This window comes from Calidris pugnax, unplaced genomic scaffold (genome assembly GCF_001431845.1).
Source record: "Calidris pugnax isolate Ruff unplaced genomic scaffold, ASM143184v1 scaffold95, whole genome shotgun sequence".
Classification (NCBI taxonomy): domain Eukaryota; kingdom Metazoa; phylum Chordata; class Aves; order Charadriiformes; family Scolopacidae; genus Calidris; species Calidris pugnax.
In genome coordinates this window covers 9836951-9853545 of record NW_015090885.1, presented here as the reverse complement: position 1 = coordinate 9853545, position 16595 = coordinate 9836951, and the positions used below count along the sequence as shown (strand labels likewise).

General features: G+C 45.8%; 1 protein-coding gene across 1 annotated transcript in view; it reads left to right on the top strand.

Moving 5' to 3' along the window:
- The first annotated feature begins 1227 nt into the window (after nt 1-1227).
- The window catches only part of LOC106890991, a 24443-nt gene continuing 9075 nt past the window's right edge, over nt 1228-16595 (top strand). Inside the window, exons 1-6 of the mRNA XM_014947140.1 lie at nt 1228-1318; nt 2454-2789; nt 7682-7993; nt 8531-8676; nt 9613-9664; nt 14373-14813. Of these exons, the coding sequence (XP_014802626.1) occupies nt 1228-1318; nt 2454-2789; nt 7682-7993; nt 8531-8676; nt 9613-9664; nt 14373-14813 (1378 nt within the window). The remainder of the gene's footprint in view (nt 1319-2453; nt 2790-7681; nt 7994-8530; nt 8677-9612; nt 9665-14372; nt 14814-16595) is intronic.

The following is a 16595-nucleotide window of genomic DNA, read 5'->3' as shown; positions in this document are numbered from 1 at the left end:
ATGTTTCTTAAAGGAAAATGATACCTGAGCTGTTTCTGTTTTCAGATGATTAATTACCACTTGGGAAGACAGAAGGAACAGTGCATGTGTAAGCACATCTGAGAAATTTTTTTGCCACATCATGGTTTGGGCCCATTGGCCTCCCTCAGCCTATTTGCATGATTCAAGGTTAATTTGTGCAGCAATCCAACAAAAGGAAACATTTTAAATGCAATCGTAGTCATTTGGAGTAGTAAGAATTTGCAAGAATGTAAGCCACCTAATCAGAAAGCAGAAACACGAAACAGAGTTTACCAGTACACGTTTTTTTAGCAAATGAGGTCTCGCTGGCTGGTTTCCCCACAGCGCAGTGTGTGATCGACCTGTGGGCTGAGGGTTTGGTTGGTTTTAGCAACGTGATCACTGCCAGCAGAAAAAGAGAAGCACGGAGGTAAAACTGACAGAGCAAAAAGTTACAAAAACAATGCCTTAAAATGGCTGGGTGAGCTATTTTTATGTCATCTCAGGTGAGGATGGAGAGTAAGGGGTGTGCTTGTGGGATGGCAGCCCTGTCTTTCTGCGGTACACAGGGCTGGGGAAGGAGCACAGACATGTGGAGATGGGAGCAACCTCAATGGAGGAGAGGGGAGACCAAGGCTCTACTGTTTCTCTGGGGCACAAACCCTCAGGGAAAGCCCCGGGGTTGGCTTGCTCTGTCCTCCTTACCTGGAAAAAGAGTTGTGTTACAGCAGCATCAGCAGCTCCTGGGTCTCCACCAATTTACACGTGGTGTGCAGATCACTAATTGGGTCCTCTGAGTTACACGTTGGGGATATTTGTACTACTCATTGCAGCATAACTATTGACCTGAGCTCCTTTCTCTGAGCTCAGGTCAGGGCCAGGGTGGCCTTTCTTCCTTCCCCTCACAGACTGACAGGCATCAGGCACTCAACCTGCTTAGAAACCTGGGCTTTTGTTTAGGCATCTGCAAAAACCTAACCTTATGGAGAAGGCACTTGTGAAAACCCCAGCCTTGTAACCCCATTACCCTTGTCTGTCCAGCAGCCCAGCTGGGAAATCTTCGGTTTCTGGCTCTGACATTTGTTGTCATGTCCCCCAAACTTTTGTTATTCAGCTGCATCCTGGAGGGCTGGAGGTTTTTATGAGGTGCCTCTTACCGTATCTGCTGGCAGGGGGAATGTCCCTAGAGTTAGAACGAAGTGTATAAAAAAGGGGAAGCAACGCTCAATGGATCAGTCACTTGCTCATCTCGCTGAGCGCACAGCTAAGATGATGGTCGCTTATCTGCTTCTCTCCGGCATCTGGACCCTTGCATCAGGTAACTCCCTTGTCTGTCTGTATCGTTACTGTAGGCATTAGGGACCTTGGTGGCCCCTCCAGCCTGCTGCTGTGCTGCTGGGTGCTGCAGTCCCCCCTCGCTTCCCCTTGGGGTGAACCCACCGGTGACAGGGCTCTTGTGGCACTGCACGCGACTGCACCGCTCGCGTGGGGGCTCAGATTTGTCACTGCTGGTTGCGTTGACAACATCCTCTCCTTAATTTATTACTGATGCATTTATTAGCTGCAGACAAATGTACAGATTTACTGCAATTTGCAAATCATAAAGCTTCAAATGTTCAAATGGTTCTAATAACCCATATGATTTCATCTCCTGTGGTGGCTGGGGTTTGAGTTAGACTATGGCACTGATCTGCTTCAGCCAGGACAGAATTATTTGTAGTTATGGATATAGTGCTTGTAGGTGTGTGTTCAGGCCACTAAACAGTCTGTTCAGGATTTTGAAAAAGGCAGAAAGTCTTAAACCAACCACGTGGGCAGGGGCCAGTCGCCCTCTGAGGGATGCAGGGAAAGGCAGCCAGCTTTCCCGTCCAGGTGCTCTGTCCCACGATGCTGTTCCACCTGCTTTGCTGGACTGAGATCTGCCTCCTGCTGCTCTGCAGGGGCTGCCAGCTGGAGGAGCCGTCGATGGGTGAGTGGAGAGCCCTTTCCCTGCATGAGGTTAACTCCAGGGCAGCACCAGCCTTTCTTGGCAAGCAGAGAGACCCAGACACCCTCCTGACTGAAAAATGCTGATTGGTACCTGGAAGACTAGCTTGTAATCTGGGGGCTGGTCAGCAGCAAGATTGCGAGAACGTCTCCATGGGCACCTGTGGGATAACAGTCTTAGCAGACAGAAATCAGTTACTTGTGGCACTGGAGCTGCCTTTCTTAGTGGCACTGTCTACAGCACAGATATCAGGCTGGTGAGATGCTTTGTGTGAGAATGTCAGGTCCAGCTAAATTCTCAGAGGAATTCTTTTGTGCCACGCTTTCATTTTTTTCCCTAGGTGGAGGGGCAGAGAGATCTTCCAGAGCTGCTGGAGTGAGGGCGAAGGGCTGGGGAAACCTCTGCTGGGGGTGGGTTGCAGAAAGATGGTCAGAAATGCTGAGTGCAGCACTTGCTTTTCCCCCAGGCTCCGTGCAGGTGTTGGACAGAAAGGTCCAGTCAGTCCAGGCAGGAGGAAATGTCACTTTTTCGTGCCGGTCGGTCACGAGAGAAGATGTGCTACAGGTGACCTGGCAGAAGGAGGTGGACGGGGCCGAAGACAATATAGCAACTTACAGTACAATGAATGGCCAAAAGATCGCAAAGGGCTACATTGGCCATGTGAGCTTTGCCCGCAGTGAGTTACAAGCCTCAGCCATCTCCCTGCATGGAGTCACCCTCCAAGACGAAGGATGCTACAAGTGCATCTTTAACACATTCCCCTCGGGAGCTGTCACTGGCAGGATGTGTCTCAATGTTTACGGTAAGGCATCATAATTGTGTATGGACTGTCATCTGAGGACCAGGTCATTTTCCCTGGGAAAAACCTTCCCTGACCACTGGTCATTGCTAAATTGCTGCGGGAAAGGTGGCTCAGCTTCCTCTCTACTCACCCTCCCTTTCTGGTTTTACCTCTGATGGGAAACCAGCATTCAACAGTTCTTTAATTTTCTTCCCCTTTGAATCAACAAGATTGAGATCCAAAAGCTGGTGTGTAACCCATGACTTCCTCCAAGTTTCCCTGGCTGTGTGCTGTGCTGACAGCTGGCCTGCCACAGCCATGAACCCCATCCTCTTCTGCTTCCTTTGACTGTTGCTCTTGCCTCCTAAGCTTGGAAATCGGGCATTTTTTTCTTAATCTGCCTTCAGTCTTAAAATTCAAAATATTCAGAAGGCAGTGAATGGGGCACATGCATGGCCAGAGTAGCTGATTTTGAAGCCATAGTAAAAGTGACAGTAATTAATCTGTCTTCAGGAAAGGGATGAAAAAAAAAAAGGGACTGAAAAACAGTACAGCTTGTGAGCTTTACCACACAAATATCCTGTGCAAGTCAGTATAGATGAACTTCAAGAAGAGAGCTAAAACGAATAATGAGTGGACGTGGCAATATTCACCAGTCATGAGCTAGCAAGTACACGCTGAAATACAGACAAATAGTTTAACTCAAAAGGAACAAGAGTGAAAAGCTGTTTATTTTTTGAGGGATGATCTTGGTTTTCTGCCATTGAAAAAGCTGAAACATTAAATACGTCCCAAGGGCACTCTGTTAGCTCCTGACTTTCTCATCACTGACTCCACTGTGGGGTCATGGGCCAAAGATCATATCCCATGTAGAAAACATCAGTGTCTGGGATCTGCCACTGGTGGTATGACCCCTGCAGAGTATTTTGTTTATCCCTAGTACCTTCTGCTGACAAAGACACAGACACATGCCTAAACACTTACCCATGTGCGAGGAGTCCTCTGTGTGGAAAGAAAGATGCCCCTGGCTATTAAGGGAAAGATGACTTTAGCAATAGGGGAAAGGCGGGGGAAATACGAGGGAAAATCATGTTTGGAACAAAAGTTCTTTTTCCTCTCTCTTGGGAAAGCTCCTAGAGCAGAAGAGAGAAATTAGGAGAAATTCAGTCAATATTTCAGAAATAAAGGGGAAGGTGTTCCTGAAAATACCCAGCCCTGAGTCATTCAGAGGGTAAACACTGATTTATACGTTACAGGAAAATATGGAAGTGCCTTGCAGAGGAATCCCTTTCTCATTTATCATGAGAATCTAAATGCAGAGATAGATTTGTTTTGTTTTGTTGTTTTGTTTGTGGTGTTTGGGTTTTTTTTATCCAAGAGGGGGAAATATTTTCTCAAATCACCAGCCTTGTGGCTATGATTTGTCCTTTAGCAGAGCACTACTTTAAAAAAAAAAAATAATCAAGCTTTTCTACTGCTACACACACTCCTGTGAGTGTCTTTTCCTGTGTCTTGAACAAAAACACATCAACTGAGAAGGGTTTCACTTCTCTCACAGACAGGCAGGAGCCTACTGCTCCTGTTATGCCACTGCCAGGGGCTGGCTCACTGGGGTCACGGTGGCCTCCCTGAAATGTGCTTTGTCAAACATGCCTGGAGAGTCATCTTGAATAAGCCAAGTGCTTGTTACTGTGCCATGTTTTCATTCACATACAGCATATTTCATTGAAGCTAATTTATGTGATGCAACTTAAAAGCCACAGTTTTACTCCCTTATTCCCCAATTTGCAATGACGAGAGCAACTTGTCTGCACAAGCCCAGAGGACTCCCCAGGATGGAGTGTGAGGCCAACAGGAATCTCCCAAGGCCCAAAGGTTCAGGGCAAGGTGAGCAAACTGGCCTGTAGAGTCACCAGCGAAAATGAAACGCTGCCATGTCTTCGCCCTCAAGAGGGGACTGCCAGGGAATTTACAAGTTGGTAATTGCCCAACTACAACAGTCTTCGCAAGAGGGGCTGTTCCAGAATGGGCACCGCTGATGTGTGATGAGGGGAAGTGAAACCACTTAAGGACTGGATACCACACTGTGAAAAAAAGAAACAGGTATGACTGGAGGAATCTCAGACCAGCCTGGCTAAAACAGAAAACCCAAGAAGCAGCAGAAATTTCCTACCCTGTATCGAAAACCGTTTTGGGAACAGAATCATTTAAAGTGTGCTTGGCAGGTTGCTGTTGAATGGCCTGCTGCCCTTCCCCTTCCATTTTGCTTCGGAAATATTTTATCGGCCTTCATTGACAAAAAGGATGAGAAATCCAGGAAGGAGGTACAGTGAGAAGGTACTGAGAGAGGTTGATGTGCCACGCAAGAATGGACAAGACTTGCTGGGACACAAAATTGCCTGGGCATTTGCTGGAGGGACTTTCTGCCTTCATCATAGATGGTACTGTTCTCCTGGAAGGCTCGAGCACAGTGGAAAAATGCCATCACTATTTCTTAGACAGAGAAATTGAAGCATGGGGTTGCTGATGAACACCCATAAGGTTGGAAAAGGCTTTCTGTCATCATAAGGCGTATTATAATTCCTAAAAATTTTTATCAGTCTCTCCAAGATCACTGTCAAGACTTTCAACATAAAGAGCAAATCATGACCTGACAGTCCCCTTTAATTACGTAAGGCCATTACAGATAATCAAAGCTGACGTACTTCACTAGAAAGTCCCTTTTTCAAGTACTTGGGAAAACCGCCACAGTTCAAATTCGGTAACGTTCGCGTTATTGCTCTTCAGGACCACTGATGCAAGTACTTGCGTACAACATCTCTTGCAGGTACTTTTTCACTGGAAACAAATATTTAGATGAAAGACAAAAGATGCAGTTAATTTAATTTTATACATCAAACGTCAACAGTGGGAGCAGGCTAATAAACCGTGTAGCAAGACTGTAGCAAGGCAGCTGGACTTGCAGGCTTTGTCTGTGCATCTATTACAGACACTTGCTGAGGGGGAGCTCAACCCTACAGGAATTTTTTCACATGACAATCATTCCTTTGAGTCCAATGTGAGAAGAGAGAGGACCGCTTAGTCAGAAGAAGAGCAGATGTGGAGTGCACGTGTTTCTGCCAAGATACTGAGCAATTTTTCTCATCCCCTCTGGAAACACCTGTGACGGCTTTCCTTTACTGCTTTTGGATCTTGCAAGCTAATATTTGAAGTTAATGTCGTGGGTGGATGTGTTATTTTTATGCATCCCGTGAGCGAAAGAAGAAGTTCAGAGCTCATTTACTAATCAAAACATAAACTGTTTGTGACACTTGTATTTTCATACATGGGAGATTTTGAGAAGTTCCAGCTAAAATCCCCCTACACATTTTTCTTGTTGCTGTCAGAGCAACACTAGTGAGTTTCATCAATTCTGCTTGTGGGGTTTGAGTTTCTGTCTATGGCCCATGCAGAAAATGAGAAATGACTGCTTTTCTTTTTTTTTTTTTTTCTATGCAGGCATGGCCATAGTAAATAAATGAGGTCTAGCCATTAACAAACAAACAAACAAACAAACAAAACAAAAAACAAACAAACAAACAAAAAAAAAACCAAAAAACCAAACCCAAACAACATAACTGAAACATAACTGATGGTATACATATATCTTGCTTCCAATCTTTGGCAGTTAGGGTTTGGAGGATCCAGACAACCTCATGAGGTCCATCTGGAGTTGTACCAGGAGGTTATAGACAACCTCATGAGGTCTATCTGGAGTTGTACCAGGAGGTTATAGGCACCATTATGCATTAAGCACAAGCCTTTTGCCCTTTAACTGTTTAAAAAAAGTGGTGGTTTGGACCCCTGTGCTGTAAGCACATGCACTGAAGTAGAAGGCAGGCGGTGAGCTGCCATATGGAAACCTGTGGATTGCAATCCCAAATGGAGCTACGTGACTTTATACGTTCTGGCCTGAGGAAATTCAGCTAATAAATCTGGCTTTTAGCAGGGACTTAGACTAGATGACCTCCAGAGGTCCTTTCTGACCCAAATTACAATGTGATTTTATGGCCGAGGAATACATAGGTGATTTTCCACAGGAGAAACATGTGTCCTTATGTGCTTAGATCTGCTCTGGAGTTCTACCCAGGTTGAAAACAGCTTCCTTCTCACTCCTCCCCTTTCTTAATTCCTTGCAAATACAGTTCATATAAATGGGAACCAACAAGCAGGCTTCACGTGAGTGAGTAAGCATGAATGACTCCTGTCGTTCATCCTTCTTGCTGACTAAGATTAAATGTGACAGCATCCACCAATCCTCTAGGATGAGAAGGATTGCAGAACAAATGATCTTTAATGAAGGCTTTGAGGGATACCACAATGCCCCCAAAACCTGACACTAGTGAGAAGAAAGTTGTACAAGCACAGAATCTCCACAGGTGAAATCCTGTGGTGTAATCACATACAAATTCACTATTACTGTATTGCATAAATAGATGCATATAGTTCTTTGCTGCACAAGTCCACACATGTCTAGCAGCAAGAAAACTAATCCTGCAGATACACTCAAGGGAAAAGAACAAGAATTTTGACCTATTGGAGCAGTTCAGCCCTTTCAGAGAGAGGAGGACATGTGGTTTCATGGTTTCACTACCTGTTCTTTTTCACTCATCCATAATCACCACTTCTCAGTTGGGATGCTGCAACGCTGCAGAAATTGAAAACAGAAATTTCAACAGAATTGAAACACAGATGCTTTTACCCTCTTGTCCTTTGTTTTTATCAAGTTTTTAATTTCCAGACTGCTGGGGCTTTGGGGAGGGGGAGGCAAGATTAGATATCAAGGTTGTCTTCCAAGATAAAATGGTAAATACAGATACTATTTGCTCAAATGTGAGCAGAAAGTAATGGATTTTGTCACTTTGTGTTTACAGCCATCTCAAACCCCAAAGTGGAGGCGAAGCTTATACCCAGTCCAGACAAAGCCAAGGACTCTCAGAATGTGGTGAGGATGAGCTGCTCAGCAACAGGGAAGCCAGCCCCAAAAATCACCTGGCACCTTCCCAGCATCCTGCAGCAGAAACCAAGGGAGTACCACATCAGGCTCGGCAATCAGAGCGTGACTGTCATCAGCAACTTCACGCACGCCCACGCCAAAATCCTCCAGGAGTACCCTATTGCCTGCATGATCCAGCATCCCTCTCTAAACGGGACCCTGGTCCTTCCCATGGACAGCCTGGCACAGGGTCAGTATGTAACCCTGCTCCTTCCCTGGAGCAGGGAGGATACCACAAAGCACCTCCTGGGGTAGATCAGGAAACTCCCTCGAGAGTCAGGGGGAAGATGGGGAAGGCACCTGGAAGAGCTTCCAGGGCTGGGCTAGGGAGTGATGGTGGAGGTGCTGAGGAGTGGCCAGACACGTGGGTGGTGGCATACAATGGCATACTGCCCATTGGGTCCCTGGCATGCCATGATGTGCTACAGCCTCCCTGCCTCTGCTGAGGACTCACAGGGTTTCCCTGTCACATAGCCTGATGCACCAACACAATGTACCAGCTTTGGGTAGCTTGGAGGTGCTGGGTCCCACATGGGCAACCATGGCATCAGACCCCAAACACAGATCTGCTGGCGGTGCCACTTGTGTGCATGCTGACATGTGCTCCCAGTGCCCCTATCCACCCTGTCCCACCCCAGGGACTGGCCAAGGGATGTCTGAAACGGGTTTGATTTGTTGTTTTTTCCTCCTTCATGCATGAACTGAGTACCCACTGCTTTCCCCACAGGTCCGGACAGCAACACGGCACCGGCCATTGCCATTGTGATGGGGGTGCTGGTCCCCCTGATTTCCCTCCTTCTTCTCGCCTGCCTCCTCTACCACTGCCTCAGGCACCTACGTGACCCGGAGAGAAACCCAGCCCAGCCATGCTGGGTAGGTCTACCTTTCCCCAGTCTGCCGTGGGGCTCACCCCCACCGGTTGCGAGAGTCATCACCAGGAGTCGTTTTTTTGTGGTGACTCGTAGTCTGGCTGCATGCTGCCCAGCCCGGGCTGCCCCCGGGGCCCAGGGGGATGAAGGGCTCAGCCCCCAGCCAGATGGCTAAGAAGTATCACGCTGGGAAGGGGAAACGTGAAGGTGCTTAGCCAGGCCCATAGGAGCTCCACAGTGGTGGCAGCTAGAAAACATTCACTTTCCAAATTACAAGATATGGTGCAGGGGAACTGTTGTTCTGTTACTATATATATGCACAAAAAAGTTGTGCAAGCAGTGGCCATACCCATGCACCATTCTTCTGCGTCTCCCAGAATAATCTCCCTCCGTCATGGCCAGCACAGCCCATGGAGGAAGCAGCTTTGAAGACGCATCTCAAAAAAAATGGGACCTTTAGAGGAAGAGCGTGCCTCTGTGCAGAAAGCCCAGCGTGCTGCACAATGGCAGGGGCCAAGGTGCTGCTGGTTGTCCACCAAGGCCATCCTGGCACAAGGGGTGAAGAAGGCAAGCTCGAGGAGGGGGTAAACTGAGTGAGGTGGCACCATTTCAAAAAATCGCCACCCAACTTTGTGCTGAAGGCACCTCAGCCTCCTCACGGAACATACCCAGAGTGTGCACCCTTACTTTTGATGAGTGTTTTGGAGACAAAAAGTAGCAGGAGAAAATGCCATATGTGCTTTCTTCCATGGCTGCCATGCCTCTAGGTACAAGCTGAGCCTGATGGGGGGGTTACAAGGGGAAAACTTTAGTCTCCCCTCACACAGAGTGATGCAAGGACCCATTGGGTAATGAACACACCCCAGATCTTTACCCTCATGCTTAAAACATCCATATATTTTGAAGAAGGAAAAAACTGCAACAATTTATCTTCTGTTAGGTCCTTCCTGTCTGTACCAAGGCCGAGAAATGCAGGCAATACGGAGCCGTGGGCGGGAGGGCTCCCACGGTGTTCCCCAGCCCTGGGGCACCACTGAACACCTGAGCAGCGGCCCACCCTACACGCGTGAGAGAGAAACTTCTGACAATGGCACCTCAGGCTTCCAAGCAAACCTGCTGTGACTTTACTTCAAGGGACAAATACAAAAAAGGACAATTTATAACATTTATTTATTTATTTTGTTACACTATAATATTCCGTTTGGTAGAAAAAAACTGTAAGATATTTATTTGAGACTCAGACTGTCTGTGGGGATCTGCATAATGAAACCCATGTTTTGTATTTTCTGGAGTTTTGAAAGTTTTGCTTATTCTTTTCTGATGTTTTAACACTGCAAGCTGAACACTGGATGGGGTACCGTTTGACACAGGGCATCATTTTGTAGGGGTGCTTGCCTGGGATGTGTTGCTGATGGGTCAAAGGAAACACTCACCAAGACCCCAGGAGCAGAAGACCCATGGAGCAGCCTAGAACAATTGGGCTTTAGGGGTTTGAAGCTCTTGCCCAAAGGGCACAAGAGATCAGGCTAAGACTGCAGCCAGCCTGAACTTATAACCCAGGCGCCAGGAGCAATAGGCTTCAAGCCAGGAATCGTCAGGCATGAGGAAGTTGCCAACTCTGACTTCCACCAGCTTTTCCTAGAAAGTAGCACAAAAGCAAAGGGAAACAGAGAGGTTTTCTTCTCCCCCCTTCTTTTTCTGTAGTTTCCACAGCCCCCTTCTTAATTTGCCTAATCTATCAATCACAGCTGCCTTGTGTTTCCAGAAGTCCCACCTGCCTGCAGGGGGAAACAGGGAAATAAAAGGGCAGTTGGAGGAACAGTGGGCTGGCTGCTGGACTTTCTGTGTGCTGTGGTAGGTGAGTGCAGTGGGAAGCAGGAGGCTGGAAGGAGTGGGAGGGTGGGTGCTGCAGATATACACTAGGACAGGGTGACATGTATTACGTACTGCTTAAAATGAATTGCTTCTAACCTGTAGGTCAGATCTTGGCAGTTCTCCTGTAATTCCCAGAGTCCTATCCTATGCTCTTGAAATCTTTCCCTGCAGAGCCAGGGAAGCAGAAACAAGCATCCCTTCCCAAGCTGGTGTGATCTTGTGGGGAGCATGAAGGTGGCTGGTGCAGGCTGTGCCCTCTTCTCCTGGCTTCCCAGAGCACATGCATGTCATCTGGGTATTCCTCACCCCTCTACTTCAAACACGTGCATCCCAGATGAATCAAGCTGAGTTGTAGTCAAAAAGCCAAGTAACCTAAAATGAAAGTGAGTGGGTGAGTGGAGAATGAATAAACCCAGTCCTTGTGATAAAAGGCTTTTTTAGGCTCCCTAGAGCTTAGTAATAGTGCAGCTGGCGAGTGCGGGGAAAGGGGAACTGGCTGCAACTGTCACAACCAGGAATTTGTCTCCTGAGCCCTGTAACTGTCAAAGGAGGAAGCCACATTTTGTCCAAGCTTTCCCATTATTGCAGATTAATTTCCTCCTCCTCCTCTGTGAGGGAAGGGGCCAGGGGAGAAGCAGGTTTTCCCCTGAGTTGGTGATTCATGGGGCAAGAGAGCAGAGCTCAGCCCCTGGCAGTCTCTGGAACAGGCTGGGTGGTGTGTCAGCCCCTGCCACTCAGCCGGGCCCACACTTGCACTTCAGGGGGGTTTTGGAGACTTTTTTTGAGTTCTAAAAGAAAGTTTCCACTGATGTTTAAACTAATGGGCCTTTTTTTTAAAGGAAAAAAAAAAGATAAATGATTCTCTTGCAGAAACAAGGAGTCTGCACATGGGTAATGAAAAGGGTTTTCAGAGGGAAGAGAGAAAGGCACAAAGCTGGAAAGAAACCTTTATAAACTCAGGAAGATTGTGGAGATTACCTATTATTATTATCTACAAGCTGATCCCTGGAGTAGGGGAAAACAGGGTTTGGAGTCATGAGGGATTGTCGTTTCTTTTACTATTTAGCTGAATGTTGAATTGTGAAAAGCTTTTGTGGGTTTCTGCTTACGAGCACGATAGAACTAGAGACTGAGTGGAAGAGAAGGATCTGGTAGCTTACAAGCAAAACGCTGTACAGGAAAGGAAGACATGATCAATCTGTTTGTCTTTTACAGTATGGGAATAGGAACAGCAAACAACATCCCAAGGCAGAACACTTAAAACCAATACATGTATTTGCCTTCATGCTATGCAAAGCCACCTACTAAAATGCAGTGCCATAAAACGTTATATGCTAGTGCTGTGGCTTCATGTAGCAATGGAAGGAATGTAAGCATACAGACTATGTATAACTAACTGGCTCTTAGCTGGGGGGGGGGGGGGGGGGGGGGAGGAAAAAAAAAAAACATCACTTCAGAGCAACTTCCTTTAATAGAGTTGTCCTGGTGCTGTGTGGTGGGGGGGGGGGGGGGGGGGGGGAAGTGTGAAATAGATACAAACTACCTTTCAGGGAATAAACAAGTACATGACTGAGGAGATCAGAAGCTTTTACTGTGGGTGGATAACATCTGAGCTGCTGTGCTGAGGTTTCTTTGTGATTATCTTGTGCTTGTCTGTTCAGTTATCTCTGCTAACAATTTGAAAGTAATTGTTTAGAGGCTATATTTCAGATGGGTCTACACAGATACTTAGTATTTATTTTAATAAATGGTATCTAGGCTCTGAAATGTTGCAAATTTTGAATAGGTTTTGAGAAGTAAAAATAAAACTGGTAACAAATTAAAGTTGAATGGACTGCTCTATTTTGCTACTCCAATCTGGGTTATATGAAGCAGGTTAACTTCGTAATTAAATGAAAGCAGGCATATTCAAACCCAAAACAAACAAAATGCAAAAAGCCTATGTTTTTACTTATTTCATGGCTGGGCAGTTGTTGGTCTGATCCAGCTCTGGCTTTGGCCACCTCCTGCCACTGCAACGGCAGTGGCAATGCAGCACACCAAACAGCTGGAAAGAGGGCAAGGGGGAATTCTTGCCTCTTACTTGAGTAAAACTGGCTCTGGTTAACATGTCTCTCTGCAAAGCAAATGGGATTATTTAGCCCAGATCTCTCTGTTCTGGGATCCTTTGATCTTGACCTCAGCCAGCTTGGGTTAAGGTTTTAAAAAAAAATAAATTACAACTATGGCAAATTTCTGATCAGCTGTAATTATGATAAGGAAGCCCAACCCATCTTGATGGTGATGTTATAGGTAATACATCAAACTCATGTAGGACCTTAAGACAATGTACTTTTAAACTGTATTTTAAACTTATATGTATTTAAATTTTTTTATATATATATAAAGGGACCTCAGGCTGTATAAAATGTCCAGGTTCCTGTTTTGGCATGCCAGGCTGTTTCAGAGATGTACAGTGTTGGTATTTGTATTTGCCTGGGTACTGGGTTCCTGGCTCTAAGAGAGCAGCAAGGTGTGATGGAATTGCCCTAGCAGCTCTGGCTGAAGATGTGACTTTTGAAATGTAGCTGAAATGCTACCCTTAGATGTTTTACAAGTCACTGGCTGCATTAAGAAGAATATTCTTTGTCTGAAATCACTGCTAGCAGAGACATAGGACTAAGTCCGCACAGTGAAAAGGAACTTTGTGTTGAGGATAGAGGATTGAAAGCATCATTCATCATTTCTCTGTTGTGTGACCCTGGGGAATGATTCATCTACTAAATACCACACCGGTAAATGTTCTTAACTCGGACATGGAAGAAAATATAACCAATTGTTTTTCATTCAGTTTTCAGCACTGAGCCCCTGCAAATCAGCTGAAATAAGAGAATTGCAACTAAATGAGTGCGTTTTTCTCTGATAAATGGGACTATCTAACCAGGCAGATAAAAATCACGCATATTTTTGTTTTCACTCTTAGTATACCAGAAATTACTCATATTTTGGAAGCCATACAAAGGGCCTTCTCATATCTCCGCTGCTTTCATCTTTGCTCATGTAAAGCTGTGTGTGAAAGGAGCACTGAACCAAGCTGTTTGTAGTTGGACTCTGTTGTAGTCTGCTCAGCTTTGGAAAAAAAGCTACCTGAATTTCCTGGGAAGCTTGAAGGAAACCTCAGTCTAAGACCCATACACAATACAGACAGAGTTTTGACTTTGCTAACTTGGCAGAAGCTGCAGTCCTTAACCAGCCTAAAGGACAAAAAGGCAGCTTGTCTAGTAAAAGAGCACTTGAAATTGTCCATGAAAGATCAAGCTGCAACGAGAAGCTTGCAGGAAAAAAAACCCACCCTACACTTTCAGATGAAAAATAGGAGATGTTTTTCTCAATCAGAATATTTTATATTTTTCTTCAAGTAGAATGTCCAGCATCTCATCACAAACACCCAGAGTTACATTTTAGGCTTAAAGAAACAAGTTTGCCTCAGAGGCCTTGAGCTTTCCTTGTCTATGGGAATGTAACTATTTTCATAAGTGTCATTGTGGTGTTTTTTTTGGCTGTCCATGAGGTAAGTAAAAATAACTATTTTTGTTTGCTACAGGTTTTTCTCTAAATGCTAGAAAGTATACAAGAAAAAATGAAAAGGGGGGATATCTTAGTACAGTTTTCTGAAGATCTTTGCATATCTCCTTCAGAACAGTTTAATTTTAAGGATATTAAATGTAGGCTGTCTCCTTTCTAGAAAGGATTTATTAACAGAAGCAAGGTGTCAGTTCTCAATGCTTCAGTATTTATCTATGTACATAACTTCAACATTTCTTTCTGAAAATCTTTATTGTAAAGGTATTGGAAGAGCAACTGACATAGTTTACCTGGCCTTGTGCAAAGCATTTGACATTGTCTTGCATGACATCCTTTTCTCTAAATTAGAAAGACTTGGATTTGATGGATGGACTGTGCAGTGGATAAGGAATTTGCTGGGTGGCCACACTCAAACAGTTGTGGTCAACACCTCGATGTCCAAATGGGGACCAGAGACAAGTGGCATTCCTCAGGGGTTGGTACTTGGACCTATGCTGTATAATATCTTTGTTAGCAACATGGACAGTGGGATCGAGTGCATCCTCAACAAGTTTGTTGACAACCCCAAGCTGTGTGGAGTGGTCAACACACTGGAGGAAAGGGATGCCATCAAGAGGGACTTGAACAGGCTTGAGAAGTGGGCCTGTGCAAACCTCATGCTGTACAACAAGGCCAAGTGCAAGGTCCTGCATGTGAATTGGGGCAATCCCAATCACAAATACAGACTGGACGGAGAATGGATTGAGAGCAACCCTGAGGAGAACGACTTGAGGGTGTTGGTTGGAACAAGGCCAAGTGCAAGGTCCTGCATGTGAATTGGGGCAATCCCAATCACAAATACAGACTGGACGGAGAATGGATTGAGAGCAACCCTGAGGAGAACGACTTGAGGGTGTTGGTTGGTGAGAAGCTCAGCATGAGCTGGCAATGTGTGCTGGCAGCCCAGAAAGCCAACCACATCCTGGGCTGCATCCAAAGAAGTGTGGTCAGCAGGTCATGGGAGGTGATTTTTCCCCTCTACTCTGCTATTGTGAGACCCCCACATGTAGTACTGTGTCCAGCTCTGGGGTCTTCAACATCAGAAGGATATGGATGTGTTGGATTGATTCCAGAGGAGTGCCACAAAGATGATTAGAGGGCTGGAGCACCTCTTCCATGAAGACAGGCTGAGAGAGTCAGAGTTGTTCAGCCTAGAGAAGAGAAGGCGCCCAGGAGACCTTATAGCCCCTTCCAGTACCTAAAGGGGGCCTACAGGAGGGATGGAGAGGAACTCTTTATCAGGAAGTGGAGCAATAGGACAAGGGGTAACAGTTTTCAACAGAAAGAGGGTAGATTTAAATTAGATACTAGGAAGAAATTCTTTACTGTGAGGGTGGTGAGGTACTGGAACAGGTTACCCAGAGAAGTTGTGGATGCCCCATCCCTGGAAGTTTTCAAGGCCAGGCTGTGGAATTAAGTAATGATGGACAGTATCTTTTTGCCCCTTAGTTGGTGCCACCTGGTATAAGACATGAGGCTGGCTGTGGGCAACGCAGCCAGGGAAGGAGAGGGTTACGCACAGTTGGGAGCTGATGCTGTGGGCGGTAGGTGATGCTGGGTATTGTGCTCCACATCTCCTGGTCAGTTTCTGATCAAAAGTACAAAATCTCCATAATTTCCTAACTGAAGCAAATGTGCTACCAACAGGAAATGAGGAGGGTGGGCCTTTTCAGTGATAAGCTGCTCTCAGAGTGTCTGCAGGACATTCGCCGGGCTGATGTCTGCCGCTCTCGGCTCAGCAGCGAGAGGGTCTGGGCTTGCAGCCAGGAGTGAGCCAACATTTCCTTTCCTCCTCACCTTTTCATCTACTGGCTGTGACCAGTAATAGGGTTCCCCTTGGTCTCCAGCAGAAGTGAGAACAAGAAACATGAACCAGCAGAAAGTGGTGGTGGTTGGGGGAATACAGTGCTATAAAGCTGCTGATTAACAGCTTTTCTCCTCTCTAGTGATTATCATTCTTGTAAATGAGAATTAATTAATTAAGGTCAAACTCTCCAATACTTACAGTCCAAACACGCTGCTTTATCTGAAAAGCTGAAGACATTGAGGTCAGGCTTGAACAAGCAGTCCCATGGGATAGGTTTGTGGGTTTTTTTAAACAAAAAACCACATCTTCCAGGGCCTCTGATAAATGCTTGAACAAAGAAAACCAGCCAGTTTCTTTCTGCGTACAAAATTCAAGAACTACATAGAATAAAGGAAAAGTCAGGGAGGAAGGATGTGGGAAACGATGTTAGAAGTTGAACAGATTTAGTTCTAGTAATATGACCTGTTACTGGGACCTTTTAGAGCTCCAAGTGCCATTTTTGTATACTGTTACTTTCTATGTGAGAAGGTGGGGACATGTTTTGACGTATAGTGTGCGGTTGGCTGGTAGGATTCTTGCTTGGGTAAAAAAGCAGTGAGATTTGGGGGGGGGGGGGTAAAGGGGGTTGCCGTAAAAAA